Source organism: Chenopodium album, chromosome 15, assembly GCF_948465745.1.
Source record: "Chenopodium album chromosome 15, dcCheAlbu1.1, whole genome shotgun sequence".
NCBI classification, from domain to species: domain Eukaryota; kingdom Viridiplantae; phylum Streptophyta; class Magnoliopsida; order Caryophyllales; family Amaranthaceae; genus Chenopodium; species Chenopodium album.
This window is the reverse complement of record NC_137848.1, coordinates 25913963-25930270: the sequence shown is the minus strand read 5'-3', so window position 1 is coordinate 25930270 and position 16308 is coordinate 25913963. Positions and strand designations below refer to the sequence as shown.

The 16308-nt window shown below is 35.2% G+C and overlaps 1 protein-coding gene across 1 annotated transcript; it reads right to left on the bottom strand.

The window, feature by feature from the left end:
* Window positions 1–426: 426 nt before the first annotated feature.
* LOC145583061 (ISWI chromatin-remodeling complex ATPase CHR17) lies at window positions 427–9454 on the bottom strand. The gene is made up of 25 exons (XM_081640178.1): window positions 9119–9454; window positions 8773–8901; window positions 8572–8675; window positions 7260–7363; window positions 6630–6727; window positions 6308–6487; window positions 5988–6209; window positions 4502–4636; window positions 4131–4413; window positions 3970–4043; window positions 3613–3833; window positions 3414–3501; window positions 3230–3323; window positions 2962–3150; window positions 2830–2861; window positions 2661–2737; window positions 2487–2576; window positions 2309–2378; window positions 2175–2229; window positions 2039–2100; window positions 1769–1934; window positions 1352–1530; window positions 1051–1266; window positions 796–903; window positions 427–698 (listed from the first exon to the last, which is right to left on the bottom strand). The coding sequence occupies exons 1-25, from the start codon at window positions 9302–9304 to the stop codon at window positions 681–683; spliced, it is 3180 nt and encodes a 1059-aa protein (XP_081496304.1). The 5' UTR covers window positions 9305–9454; the 3' UTR covers window positions 427–680.
* Between the last annotated feature and the right edge of the window lie 6854 nt (window positions 9455–16308).

The window sequence follows — 16308 nt, the reverse complement described above, 5'->3', positions numbered from 1 at the left end:
AGCTACTGCTTCTAGTCCAGTAGAATTTATTATATACACCAGGGTGTAGGGTACACCCAACTAATTCAAAGTTAGTCTTTACTCTTCATTTGATGATTAAATAAAAAAACAATTATCAAAATGAGAACAAACTACTCATGGGTAAACGGTACACCGGGAGGTGTATATAACAAGCTCTTGATTGAATGATATAGTTTCTACCTCCTCCCCACATAGCACACAATTCTTGAGCAGATACTCAAATCTCACGACCGGAGAGAAATACGTATTATACTCGAGAGTCCAACTTGGATATGATCTATCATGTCCCTTCTTTACCTGGTTCTAGTACCCTGGATACAAGTAGTTGAGAACAGCTTAAAGACTCTAATCATAGATATATAAAACATCACAAGAAGACTAATGGAATTTCAATGCAGTTAGAACTTAAGTAAAAGTCATCTGATAAACATTTCATCACTTAAGCGTTACATCAAGGACGGTTTCTCAAAACTATTAACTATACAATGTAACCATAAGCCCTAAAGAAAGAACCACCCCCTAAGCTACAAAACCAACCTAAAAAAGGGTAGCTTCATTACTACTACATCAGAGCCAGAGCAAATATAATGTGCTCTGACAAGACAATAGCCAAAATAATTGGTAGCAAAACATCGGCTTTGCACGGTTAAAAAATGCCATTATTTTCTCCTCTTCCCCTGCAAAAATAATTTAAAGCACATCAGCTCACAATCGGAAAGTATCCTCTGAAAACTGATAAATCAAAAAGGCCATGTCTTAATTATAGAAACATACAGACGCAGCAGCATAATCATCCATTGTTAGCTGTTTCCTTTTCTTCAAGGAAGATGTGGGGCTTTCAGCTTGCTGACGAGCTGTAACTCGTTTAGAGGGTGTAGCAGTCTGCAAGAGTAAAGAACAAATGACATTAAATAAAGATCAAAATATGTAATCAAGCATATAAAAAATCTATTTCAGGAGAAGAGGGAGGGGGTGGAAAGCAGGATAAGCAGTCAGCAGAGAAGATTCAACAATTAGAACTCAACGAACCTTCGCAAGCTTTTTCTCTTTACGTGCTTGCCTCTCCCTCTCATCATACTCCTGGTTCTCTCTCTCAACCAGACGAATAAGGGTGTCGCATCTCCTAGCAAGTTCTTGGGTGGTGCGGGATTTAACAAACCAATCAAACCGGAACAATGGAGATGTTCGGAAAGCAGCCTTCAATTCATCCCAATTCCCATATCCGAGTTTGTGAACCATGCAAATCTGTCCAGATTTTCAATGATGTCAGGTGGGCATGAAATGTATAAAAACCTCATGGCACGAAAACAAAGAAAAAGAGAATTTTTACCATGAAGCGATCACATTCTTCATTGTACAGCTTCCCTTTGTTCTGACCATACTGGATCTTCAGTTCTAACCATGGATTCTTGTAGCGATCCAGCTTCTTCCCAATTGCTTTCATAATCTCATCTTTCCTGGATATTCTAGCTTCCCCCCGTTCAATATTCTTGATGATCCTGTCATAATCTAATAAATGGAACCAAATCAGCACAGAAGAGTTATGTTGTTAATGCATAGAAAAAAAAAAAAAAGTGGAAAATCATTAGTCAATTCATCCAAGTCAACCCCAGGAAAGATGCAAAGATAAGGCTGACATCACAGAACAGCCAATATCTATGACCACAGCAGACACTTCAGATTTCACATAGAATTCAGCAGGAACTAGATGTTATAAGAAGATTAGAGAAGGTAGAAGTGGAATCACCATTTAACTCCTTATATCTCTCTTTGAAAACTTTAGCATATCTTTCAACTTCCTCGAATGTTTTCCCTTCCATCTCCGCAGCAATGCTTTTTATGTCAGTTCTACCATACTTCTCACAAGCCCTTATGAAAGTATTAAAATCTCTTCTAGCCCATGTAGAGAAGCCCTGCAGCAAACAAGCCATTTAATAAATCATTGACTAATGATACAAAAAAGGCTTTCCATGTTCTCATAAAATCTGGAAAGAGGGGGCTGTGAAATCAGGATTACCTCTTCCAACAAACGCTCCTTTTCTTCTTGTTCTTCAGCAGTCAGGGGGGGATCCGTCATTTCTGTAGTCAAAGACTTCATCAGCAACAGAAAATGAAATGGATTTAAACAGATTCTATACGCAGAAATAACATACCATCTGGCTCATCCACTTCTATGGAATCTTTTATCTGACTTTTTTGATGTGCTTGCTGAACAGATAGAACAGAAGTTAATTCATGCTTAAATGCTTGATATTTAAAAAGGAGTAGATATGATAAGACAACCCACCATTTGATGGCGCACTTCCTTCTCATAGAGTTCATTAAGCCTTTGAGTGTTGAAAAACTGGAAGTCGTGCCTAAAATTGAGTAGAAACATAAATAAGTTGACTATTGACTCCAACCACTAAAAAATTGACCAGGAGAAATTAGAAAATAAGATGCAAACAATTTAAGATAAGCCTTACAACTGAGGCATGCGAGGTATACGAGGCTCCTTAGGCCTAGCAGGACCACTTTGGCGCATAGTTTGCTTAAAATATTCTGATTCTGAATAGCTGTACAAGCCACAGGAATGTGAAAAACAAGATTAGGCATAGGGAACAAATATCAAAAGCTACTGTCAAAATGCAAATACGTACTTCCGCTTTCTCTCTCGTTTTGGTGGTTCAATCCAGTTGTCACTCACAAGTTTCTTGAAGTCCACCTTGGTTTCATCCTTTAAGAGCAGTAAAAAAAGAAACAGAATTAGCTTATAACCTCTAGCTCAAAGTTGAAAGATTGAGCATAAGACACCAATAATATTCCTACCTTCTCATCCTCAAAATCATATAGATCAGCCGCTGTGAAGAAGCAAAGGATACATAAATCAGTCCACCTTGCCTAATAAACAAAAAAGATACAGGCTATGCTTAAAATACCAGATTCAAGTAAACCACATACTGTCGTCCATCTTAAATTTAATGGCATCCTCTGTGAATTTTTTCATTTTTGCATCCAGCTCAGCAGTTGCCTCTTCTCCCTTGGCAATAATTCGGTCTATATCTTCATCTGTAATTGTGCTGTCCCCAGAGCTAAAAACCATTTCAGCACCAAATCTCACCATTTGGAGCAGCTCATCCTTGTTAACAGCTGCACAAATCCACAAGTATAAGTCAACAAGTCATTAAACACAAGAAATTATTATGTACCTCAATACAAAACATCTCACTTTTTTGCTCAGCTAGTCGTCCTTGTTGAATAACCAAAGCATCGAGCGCAAGTTTCTTATAAGCTCTTTCAATGACTTTTTCCTCAATGGTATACTGTTCACAAAATATCAAAGCAAGTTCATATCTTGATTATTATCAATGAAGAATGCTTAACCTAGATATAAGTACAGAATATGAACAAACCTCTGTGCAAAAACGAAACACTTGAACCTCTTTCTTTTGACCAATCCTATGAGCTCTATCCTGTGCTTGCAAATCAACTTGTGGATTCCTGAAATGTGTTGCAAGTATCAACAAAGACGGCAAGCAAGTAAACTCACAAACACCATCAACAAGCAAAAAAGAGGAGAAAGGTTTCATTGATTTACACAAGAGTTCTCACCAGTCACTGTCATACAGAATAACTATATCTGCAGTAGCAAGATTGATACCAAGACCTCCAGCCCGTGTTGACAATAAGAAGACGAACTTTTCACTTCCTGGCTTGTTAAAAGCTTCAATGGAAGCATCTCGATCATCTCCACCAGTATTACCATCAATCCGACAATATTGGTGTCCACGATACATGAGATAGTCTTCTAAAATGTCTAGTAGCCTAGTCATCTGATGTTAGTTGCCGAGCATAAACAGTTAGATGACATACCAAAATCTCAACAAAAATCATGGAATCATACAGCAAGCAACAAAAGACTAGAAACAGTAATTTACAAAAGCAAAGACCTAGGTTTACAAAATATACCTGTGAAAATATTAAAACCCTAGAGCCACGCTCCTTCAGCTTTGGAAGCAACTTATCAAGCAATACCATTTTGCCTGCAATAAATAGAATATGAAGATTCATCAGTCAACAATGCCACATAAAAGGAGCAAATCACAGTATCATTATTCACTGAGAATTACCAGCATTGGTAACCAAATGATCTCCTGTGGTGTATGGAGGACCAGGTTCGGCACCTTGGAATAAATATGGGTGATTACAGCATTTACGCAGCTGCATTGCAATGTTAAGAAGCCGTTTGCGCTCTCCACCAGCATTAACAACTTCAAGATCCTTCTGCAGCAATGCTCTGTAGTACTGTTTTTGCATTTGAGACATGCCCACTTTAAGAATCGTTTCCTTTTTTGGAGGTAAACCTTTCTCAACATCTGACTTCAGCCTCCGAAGAAGAAAGGGCCGGAGAACCTATAGAATGCAGAACTACATATGTTAGGCAACAGAAGTAAAGAGGAAATAAAATGATATATAGATACTCTTCTAACCTTTGACTTACCTTATGGAGTTGTTGAACGACCTCCTGCTGATCATTCTCCCCGGAAATCTGAAACCACTCGTCAAATGTTTCTGCGGAGCTAAAAATCTCTGGCAATAAGAAGTTGAGAAGTGACCACAATTCATGGAGATTGTTCTGCAGTTCAGAAGAATATTGCATAATATTAGTATTTAGATTACTTGGAACAAGGTGCATCAGGTCAAGTTATCAATAAATAAGACATAGATAAGATCTCATTCACTGAACATCAAAAATAAAAGATTGCAAACAATATAAATATCAACAAAAAATTCACAAAAACAATTTCAACCAACCAGTTAAATAAAAATTATTCAAATTTGGCAAAATTAAAAAATTAAGGGCTTATTTGGCATTGTTTTTTGTTTTCAGTTTTTTGTTTTCAGTTTTCTGTTTTTTTTAAAACAAAAAACTAAAAACAAGAACCAAGAAAAAGGTGTTTCCACTTTTCTGTTGTCAGTTTTCAAAATTATCAAGATTTTAATAAGTTTGTCTAATTTTTGTATCATTTTATGACATATATCACATGAGTTCGAAAAACAAAAAACCAAAAAACAGAAAACCACAGCAATGTCAAACGAACCCTAAGAAACTTGATTCTGTATTACAAAACCAGACACATAAGTGAGAGATCCACCAAATCATACACATGTTTAAGTATGTATTGGCTGTCTTTTTCTATCATAGCTAATGAGCCTCGAAATAACAAGTCTTAATACACAACAGGAGTAAAACCTAGTACAGAGATTCTGTAAATAGTAAACCTTGCTTAAATAATACTCCCACCCTCCCTCCCTCTGTTTTTAACCCCATTGCAAAAATTTACATCTAACTTTAAAATCATGGACCATAAAATATTGTTAATCTATAAGAGATAATATACTCATGTGGGATCTTGTTGGATTTGTTTTGTTGTTTATTTGATTAATGTTTAGTTTTTATAATTTTTACACGTATGAAAATGGTAAAAATGTTTTAAGACATGTTTTGGAGACCGTAAAAAGTCAAATGGGCCAGAATTATTAAGGACAGAGGGAGTAGTAGCTCACATTTAACTTTTGAGATCAACTTAATCAGATTTGAGTTTTTGGCCATAATTTTTTATTACCACATAATTTTAAAAAAATACCACATTTTTTATTAAAAAAAAAACCTACGATAACATCTTTACATAACTGAAATAAACTTGGAAAATGCAGCCTGTTTTATTAAAACAGAGGTATTCAATTTAAATTTCAAATGGACTGTCAGGGCAAACTTTATATTCTGTACTTCCAATTGGTCTTAACTCTCAACGGAACTTTATCATTTGACTCAAATCAAAGCTTAGGAACACAGGCAAATAGCACACAGAGTCTTGAAATACAATATAAAGGGGTCCTGTCAACTTCACTCTTCACAACTATCACAATCTACATCATCTTAGATTTGCTCAACACCCAAATAATGCAGAGACCCAAAAGATTACCTGAAGTGGAGTTCCAGTGATGAGTAAACGATAATTAGTACTAAAGAGTCTCATTGTTTTTGAAAGCAAAGAATTTTCATTTTTAATTCGATGTGCTTCATCAATAATAATATATCGCCAACTAAATCGGCGTAAAGTGGTCTTCTCTTTAATTGCCATTTCAAAACTAGTGACACAGACGTCAAACTTTCCAGCAACCAACAAATCCTCACGTATATGTCTCTGTTAATATAATCAAAAATACACAGCAGCAAATCATCAGTGAACATCAATTGTGACAAGAACAGCATAAAAAATCCATAAACAGAATCCAGGCTTACCCTTTCATCAGGATTTCCAAGAAATTTCACAGCACGCAAAATTGGACAAAATCGTTTTATTTCATTCATCCAGTTTCCAAGGGTTGATTTCGGAGCAACAACCATGTGAGGCCCAGTAATTCCTCTGAATTCATGAAGATAGCCCAACAAGGAGATAGTTTGTAAGGTTTTGCCAAGACCCTATTATTAGGAAGAAGACGTACAGACAGCAAATTAATCATAGCAGCAATATAATTCTCAGAATAATAAAGATAATTGAAATAAAAGGGAAAACAAAGCTACACAAATTAAAACATTAAGGGGGTACAAGTTTATTGCTTACCATTTCATCAGCAAGGATTCCATTTATACCATTTTCATACAGACGAATGAGCCAATTCAATCCAGCAAGCTGGTAGTCCCTCATCTTCCCTTGAATACCTGAAAAAAGAAAAAACCCGATAACAAAATCAGGATAAATAAATGAGTACAAAATGTGCATACATACAAGAAGAAAGGGTTCAAGTGAGAACAGCTTGCTTATATGAGAAAAAAAACAAAAAAAAAGTCATATGCAAGCACATACAGTTATTCCTATACCAAACTCCTGCCATTACATACTCCATATGTTGTTTTAAAAAAGTGATTTGCAAAATTGTAAACATATAATGAAACAAAAGGCTAAACTATAACAATCTCCATATGTTATAATATTAGTGAATGCCCATTCAAAATATCTCTTGTTTAGGCTAAAACTAAAACAAATAAATAGTTTTTTAACCAAAAGATGCTCTAATGAAAAAACTAAATCAGATGCTACAAGAGAAAATTGAATAGGCATTCACTATAAACAACTCCATAGGTTTAATACATGAACCTTGCCACAAAGCACTTAAAACGGAAGTTCCAGGTGAAGCAAAGTTACAGTAAATCTTAAGAGTTAAGTAATTGACCAAGGGAGAGCAGAACTCACATGAAGGCTGAGTGACCAGCCTTGTATTGGAAGGTCCAGTTTCTTCCTCCTTAAGATACTCCTCATCTTCCTCTTCTTCAGTAACTTTTGATGCATGGCGACCCCTAAAATTAGCATACAAAAACACGTAAAGAGGCAGATTGATAAATTTAGAAAATCCCATACGCCACATAAAAAGGGGAACAAAAAAAAATTAAACAAATGCTGCTCAAAACTCACATTAAGGTGACGTAATCACAGTACAATATGGACTGCAAATCAAGCAAGTAAACACTTTCCTAATTGCCGTTACCCATCAAGGTTCTGTACAAGGGGCAATTCACTTATTCCCCTATCCTAAATTGACCAAATAACAAAGATGATCTTGAGGAGCACAGTTACCCTTTTCGTTTATGCACACTTACCTTTTAGCTCATAATAAGAATATTTCTACCGTTATTGCTCATAAACTCACGTCAAGGTAACACACTTTCACTATGAATGCAATGAAATGCTCATGACAAATCAAGCAACATTTGCCTTTACCCTTCCACGTCAGTACTTCAAGAAACACTCTATATGGATCTATATTGGGTAATTTATCAATTCCCTTTGCCCAAATGATAATGCAAATCTTGAGGAGCACAAGTACCCTTCTGTTGAAACAGACTTACCTTTTACTTTATTGAGCATACATTTCCCATTTATGCCCAGAAACTCATTAAGGTGACCTAAATAAAGTATACTATGGACTCCAAAATTCGCATAAGAAACTAAGCCATTGTCTTTACCCTTCCAAGTTCAATACTTGATGCAATAGGAAGCACTGTTTAGGGGCAATTCACCCAAAATTTAATAAATAAACTAAGCAAATTATGAGCACAATTACCTGTTTTTAAGCACAATTACCTTATAGGTAACTTGATAAGCATAGTCCTCCCATTTACCGCCCTATACTATATGACCACCATTTTCTAAGTAAGCAACTCTCCACAAGATTATAAATCACCTCTGCTAACAATCAAAGACAGAAGACTCCCTTTATATCAAACCACATTAGATTCGCAGGGTATTTTTCAATATTTTCACCAGATTATGTATCAACACGAAGAGGATCATTCATTTCCATATACTCATAATCCACTCATGATTATCTCCACATACTCATAAAGGTAAGCAACTTAACCATATATAGAAACAGCAATAAAATAATGTATACAAGGCATACAATAAATAATCATAACGTCCCTTCTACATAATTTAGGACCCAATTATATACACAACAGCGAAAAATTAAGTGTACTAGGCGTACAATGAATAAGATTAACCATACCTTCCCTTAACCTTCTGGGAGGCAGAATGTTCACCCTTGGCAAAATGGGCAAATATCTCCGTTTGCTGTAGAAGATACTTCAACCGCCCCTTACCTTTGTTATTCTACCAAAAAGATCATAAACATAAAAGTGATTACTTATTAACAATAAATATGACCAAAGCTGGAAAATACGACACAGGTAGTAGAAATCAAACGCACCATATCAGCATCAACAGCAGCATTCTGTTTGTCCAAAATTTCCTGGATCTTCTGCTTCTTTAACTTCTGCATTTCTTTCAACCTCGCCCTTTCGCGCTTCGAAAGTTCGGTATTACCAGCGTTTACATCCTACCACATTTATTCAAGAATACAAGCACGAAATAACCAACAAAAATACCATCAAACAACAAAACATGAAGTGACACAAACAAAAAATCAACAAAAAAACATAATTTGAAATTCATACTTAACCCTAGATAACACAAAAACAAAAAAAAATGTGATAGATCTAAACAAACAAAACAAAATTGAAAACCCTAGAAATGAAAAGAGAGAAAAAAGAAACCTCAAATTCCTCATCGTCGGCGGCGGGAACGTCATCCTCGGGTTCATCTTCGTCGGAATCGACGGGTCTGGCAACAGCCTCGAGCTCTTCATCGTCATCTTCATCGATCTGGTCGTTAACTTGTTCTTCTTCCGACGAATTGGAAGCATCGTAAGAGGAAGAGCGCTGTTTGGAGGGTTTCGCCATTGAAGAAAAGCTCGGTACTTTATGACTGCTCCGAGACCGAGGGTTTGGAATTGGAAGAGCGAATTAGGGAAAGCGAGAAAGAAACAAGTAGACCGACTAAACAAGTACTAGTATTAGTTTTTTTTTTTTTTTTTTTTCTTTCGTGGATTATAAAATAACAAAAATGATGAGTGAGAAAAGTGTAGGAGTATTTAAGGAGTTATTTATTTATTTTTATTGTATTGAAAAATAAAGAAACGTAGACAGTGAAAAAATTCCCGCCATTTATCCGTGAAAACATGTCTTCCCGCCTTGTGGATTGATGTTTGCGTAATATGATTTGCTAAAATTTTATGCGGATTTATTTTGTACTTCCTCCAATTTTTTTTGAGTACTTTCTTTGTTTTTAAAATGTTTGTACTAGTAAAAATGTTTCAAAACAAAAAAAGAAAAAATGTTTGTACTAGTAATACTTTTACTTGATCCTTCTGTGTTATAATTGACTTTTTCACTATTTATACAAGCTAAGATATTGCACGCCATACATGCACAATATAAGAAATATGTATGTAACATTATAGTAGTGAAAGTTATAAAATAAAAGGTTGAAATTATTACAATTAGTAGTAGCAATACATACATGATTGGAAAAACAAAAATAACTACATGAAATTAACTTTACAAACATAATTCATTAGAAACACCGGGCGCAATAATTTTGTTTGTAAAATATGCTTGTCACAATTTGTCTTTCCTGCACCATGTTAAAAAAATATTAGAATCTAGTTATAAGATGTATATAACAATTGTAAAATATAATACTTGGAATGAAAATAGTGAGAAACATAATATTAATTACCGTCGTGTTTCCAAAGTGCTAGGTAAAATGAGGTAGAAGAACTTCTTTATAAACAACGCTTTTAGTGAACACACCGTCTTTTCCTTAAACGCTGCCATTGGTAACCAAGATCTTGATCGTTTGTTGGGAAGTCCCTCTTGATAGTGTAACATACAACTAGCCATGACTAAAAACATGTTTGGGAAGATAAATACCAACATGAGGAATGGTTTGACCTTGAGATTTTTTAATGGTCAAGGCAAAGCACAATTTCACTGGAAATTATTTTCGAGTCATTTCTAATGGCAACTTCGCATCTTCAGCTGTTTTTAAAGGAATGCGTGGAATGAACACCCGTGTACCTTTGCAATGTCCGGTCATGATTTCAGCCTCTATAACATGATTCATTAATTGACAACATATTAACCTTGTCCCTTACATAGGCCGCTACTTGTATCAATATTTCGCAAAAGCATTATGAGTGATCCAACTTTCAACCTCAAAAGATGTGGTGGCAAACCACCAAATGACAATGAATTTAAGAACTCTTGTTGGTAAAGATTTTGACGGTCTTCTGGCACGGAGTCAAAGGAATAATATATATTTTCATCTCCGGCAAAATCATTTAGTACCTTCTCATTTAGCATATCAACCTCATCATTTGTTGGAGTTATTATAGCTCTCTCTACCATATATGTCACATCCCCTTCATGTTCAGGTAAGTTTGGGAATACCTGACGGGAGGAAAACCTAGGTCGTTGAGTTCTAAGACTCCCCCAATCAAACCAAATTTATAACCAAACCTAACCCTATTATAAGGGTAAGTCCGGGTCGAACCCAAGGGAATGAGGTATGAGCTATGGTCTCTAGTTAAGTTATTCCGAAGTCTTAAGCAAACAGTTTGGTCTAAACAAACAAATCAACACAACCAAAGCTAACAATAGAAATCAATATCAAGGTACTAGGGGTTTAGGATTGTAGACACCAAAATGTGTCTCCCCAAAAACCAAACCCAGTGATGAGTACCTTTCATGTCGCTTGATTATCGAATAAGGTGAAAGTGTGAAAGGTCTTGTGATGCGGTTGTTTTAATGAAAATCTTTCCTTCTGTTTTCGAAAATCTTCTCTATTTATGAAAATAGCTAGTCCAATTTAGCTTGGTCCATGACGAGGGTCCAATAATAGTGTAGTTGGGTCGAGCTCGCAAAGAGCTTTCCAATGATATATTATAGGCCCAATTCCGATGAATAATGAGGAAGTTATGGCTAAAGTACTAAATTGGGTCTGAAATGGTTTTATGGCCCAATGATCTAGTGGAGGACCCATTAATTATTATTCCTAAAATTATTAGGATTGATTCTAATTGTAAAACCCCAAATTTTTGAGTATATTTATTATTTAGTCAACAATTTTGCTAGTACAAACTTTCAAATTTACAATGATTTTCAAATTTATATATTATAATTTTTATTTTCGAATTTAAAAAAAAAATGATTTCATCAGTTGGTTGTTTCGGATTGAAACAAGAAAACAACTCCATTTGAATTTTAATCTTATCCTACATATGAGCCTTCTAGATACTTAATTAATCCCTAACCATACTTTATGTATAAATATACCACTCCATCCCAATTGCCGTGAGAAAAACCATTGAACCCTCAAGAAGCCATTTTACCTACTCTGTTTTGCGTTGTTCGCTAAAACCCATCACCATAGTTGTCTTGGTATAAAGGTAAACCATGTTTCTTCTCTTTCCATCCATTTAGATGATTCTAAAGGAAATCATCTATAATTTATATTACCTTCTTAATCCATTGTATACAAATCCAACAAATTGCAATACGAATTGGCAGATCATGTTCACCGATATGAATTGCAATCGATCGTCACTTTTGTTGTATTCTGCAATGCTAATGCCGCCTAACTTTTTTTTCTCTCTAATAATGTCATGTAGTTGCAGGCTTTTGGTCAAAGTTGTTTTTATAGAAAAAGAAAATAATTTTTGTTTTAAATAATTAAATAAATTCATGTTTTACGTTTAGTCACTTGCACCTATATTGTTTTCTTTTGACAATGTTACTTAATGGGTTCTAGCATTGGGAATTATAAACTAATAATTGATGACTAACTATTTCGAGCAATAATATAGTAAGACTAACTTAGACCTGTTTATTGGTTTATTTGTAGACGGAGGCTACTAGGTGAACATTTTGGAGGTTAATTACCTTGAGATTTTACGCACGATCAAGGTAATTTTCAATGTCCATCATCCTTAAAATCCCGTTAGGAAATTGTTTTGAAATATTGTGTGCCAACTACGTGCTTATGTAATTATATGTGATGAGTGTGCTATCGTACGTATGGTATTATGGAATCATATTATATACTAGTTTTCTATTTTGTGTACTAGTATATGTATTTTCAAAAAATTTGATTATTTGATATCGTATGAGTTTTTTTTTTTAAAATAAATAAATCTTGGGAATTGGATGATCGATTATATGTAATTGATGGTCTCCAAGGCCTATTGGGAAACGAGTTGTATCTGGTATGTCATATAGAATGACTATGTTTTAATAATACTGGAATTGAAGTATTGTTACTTAGGATTAAAGATTTGTGCAATACTTGTGTACAGTATAATCGGATGATTTAATCTAATAAAATGTACAGTGAAATTTAATTTAAGAAGGGAAATGAAACCCGAAAGGGTGAAGAACAGGTTGCCCACTAGTAGTTATGGTTGCTACTAGTTGGTTTAAATTACTGTATATTGCTTTTAGTCTTCCTTCTAATCATTGGGTATTAGTGAGGGGTGTGCACACCAGGGACATTCTGTTTTATCTTATGGCCATTTGGGGTTACGCGCGACCCTCTATAAAGTAGGTGGTGACAGGGACTAGTCCCGGCTTACTGGCGTTCTCTTTCCCTTTCTTAACTAAAGTAATAATATGTTATATGACAATTTGAATTTGGTTGAGTATTATATTGTCTATGAGACTATATTATGTATTAAATGTTTTCGAACTAAAATTATTTAATTTACGGGATGGAGTTGGAATTACTCAATTTATCTGATTTTGGGAGTTTTCTCTCTTTCTTGTTTCTAATTTATTTTGCAGGTTGGTAAGAGGGTACTCGGTTACGTGTGAGGAGACGTTAGAATAATCAGGTAGTTAAGACAATTTAGTTCTGAATTTAATTATTTCCTTTTAACTACTGTTTTCAAATAATTTACAGTTTTGAGGTAATGACTATTTTTTTTATTTATTTTGCCACCACTTAGACAACTTAGTTTATTAAATATTACTTCATTTTTCTTTGCATTTATTTTCTACAGAAAATAATTGTAGCAGTAACACTCCCAAGGTTCGATGATTGGGTTTCTGAAAGTTAAAAAGGTTACTCTTATTGTTTTAAAAATACTCGAATTTTGGGGGTGTTACACTAAATTTCTAGAATAATCTAGAAGGTTATTTTTAAGTTCTAATAGCGTTAGGATTAATAATTATCTTTTGAAAAATAAGAAATTTGGTTTGAAATAAAACAAGTGTTTTATTTTGATAAAATCTGATTTAAAATTGATAAATACGGAGTTTAATTGCTTAATTATATCAAGAAGAGGATTCCGTACAAAAGCGCGTTTTATCTTTTAACTAGCGCCATGTCTGTCGCCAAACGACAGAGGCTATCGCCATGCGTGATGCTTGTCGTTTCGCGCCGGGCTTTGTCGCTGGCGACAGGGGTCAGTTTTATTCCGATTCAAATTCTGATTCTTTTCTATCGTTTCCGGACTATTTTCTTTTTAAATAGGGTCGTATTTCCCCGTTTTTCATTCACACGGAATCATCAAGATCATCAATCATCCTTAATTTTCTCAAGCAATAGCTTATTCTTCTCCCTCATTCAACCCTTCCTTTTTTACAAAATTCCTCATTCACAAGTTCTAGACACACCTAGCCAAGTTCTAAGTTGCCTTCGCCCTAGACGTGAAAGATTGATAATTTCTAAGGGTTTGGTCCCAAATCCCTATTTCAATTATTTGAATTAATTGTTTAATTTAATATTTTCCTTGAAGTTACTAACGCGTGTATTTTGTTATTAGAAAGAGATACGAGGCATCGAAGTAAGTAATTTAATTGCTTTATTCCTTTAGAAAGCATGTTTATATTATTCCTACTATCATGTTAGGATGTTTTTATTGCTTTCTAGTATCATGTTTAGGATGTCTCCTATTTCTTCTATCATGTTAATATCATATTAGGGATAAAGCTTTGAACTTTAATGCTTAGTGATATGCTAGGATTTGTTATTAATCTTGTTAGTATCAAGCGTAGGATCTTGCTAATATTATTTCTTTGAGAATATTATGATGATGATGATGTTTGTTGTTATGTTGCTTGATATATATTATTATTGTTATTGCTTGATCACGCCCTCTCTTGCAGGTTTAAAGAGAATTTGTACTTGTAATCACGCTTAATAAGATAATTAATAATCTTCACTACTACAAAATTGGCCAAAGAGACCCGTCCAAATTAGCCAAAGAGACTGCCTTAGAGGCGGTCTCTAGCTAAGCGGTCTCTTTGGCTAAGAGACTGCTTCTTTAGAAGCGGTCTAAAGTTTCAAAACTTGAGACTTGTTATCTTAGAAAAGCAGTCTCTTTGGGTCGTTGAAATATTAAAATTGTAGAAGCATAAAAAAACCCTTTTTGTTAGAAAAGCGGTCTCTCGTTTTAAAAATTGAGACCCGTGAACTTACAAAAGCAGTCTCTTTTATGAGTTCAAGAGAGACCAGTTATGTTAGATAGGCGGTCTCTTGCTACATTCTATTTAAAAAAAATTAAGAAAACAAATATACAATTTCATATTTCGCTCGAAAAAAATAATACAATCTAAGGTATACAATCTATTAATCTGTAGTACATAATACATACGAAGTATTTACATATTAGATACATCGTAATTTATAGTATGTATTAGATAATTTATCTAGGTACTATAATCTATTAATCTGTAATAATATAAAAAGAAAATTAACACTAAACATGAACTATCATCCACTTGTTTCATTGGAGTGATTATCTTCATCATCATCTGTTACCATCCTCGTCATCTTCATATCATATCTCCGTTAAACATTAGCTCATAGATAACCTATAATAAGAGCAAACAATAATAAGGTTAGATTTCCACTAAACACAAGTGTTTCGGGGTTTTTTGAGTCCCTTGGGAGAGTTACAACACTAAGACTGGATACTCGCTTGGATGCCTGTACCTGCAAAACAACGGAGCACCGAATGGTCGGTGGTCCGCCTCTGAAGCTTAAGTTAGTCTAAGTCCGAAGAATAAGGTGCAGAATGAAAAGGTTATCTGCTCGGATTCCGAGCTCGGGTGTACTGTTCTCTTGAGAGAGACAGTTCTGACAATGATTAATAATCACTGAATATTCCTCGTAAGGAGTGTAAAAGGTTTTGTTGTACGTAAAGACGTAGCCATAAATGAGGAGGTCATCTCCTATTTATAGGCTTCTCGAAAAGCGTGCACTCCCTAGGGTTTCGTGCCCTAGGAAATATTCACGCAACTTTTGCAGACCTCGAGATTTGGGCCTGAAAGCCGCCAATCCCAGGTCCTTTTATCCATCTGCCACGTCTCGTTCCCTGGGAGGTCCAAGGTGGCGCCCCTTCCAGTGACACGTGGCGGACTCTGATTGGGCCAACTGGCCTAGGGTATTTTTACCCAAATCATTTGCCCCTCACAGGTGACACGCGCTTGCCACGTGTTGCCTGTGACAGGTGTAAACATCCGACTGGTCAGATTTCAAAAAATTACTGTGGAGGGAAAGTTTAGAGTTTTTAACCCTTCTATAAATAGAAAGTTTTCACCCCCTGAATTTTTTACACCTTTGCGAATCTTTGGAGAATCTTGGACTTTTTGACCTTAAGAATCTCAAAATTCCCTAAGTGTTTCTCTTCTTTCAAGCATCCGACACTCGGCCCGTTGTCCGACTGTTCTTCAGCCAACCAAGCGTCTCTCACCCTTCTTCTAAAGGTAACGCCTGTTTCTTCTTTTACTTTTCATTTTTTCTTTGTTTTCGAAAAAATGGTATCCCAATCGCATGCGGCACAGCATAGGATAGTGATCAGCTGGTCACTGGGGACGGCTGAATCTAGAACTTGCAGTGCCGA

Coding starts and splice junctions, on each gene's coding strand:
- LOC145583061 (XM_081640178.1), bottom strand. CDS start 9,304: ATGGCGAAACCCTCCAAACAGCGCTCTTCCTCTTACGATGCTTCCAAT. Junction 3,324..3,413: donor TGTTTCGTTTTTGCACAGAG/GTTTGTTCATAT, acceptor TTTTGTGAACAG/TATACCATTGAGGAAAAAGT. Junction 1,531..1,768: donor GAGATATAAGGAGTTAAATG/GTGATTCCACTT, acceptor TCCATTTATTAG/ATTATGACAGGATCATCAAG.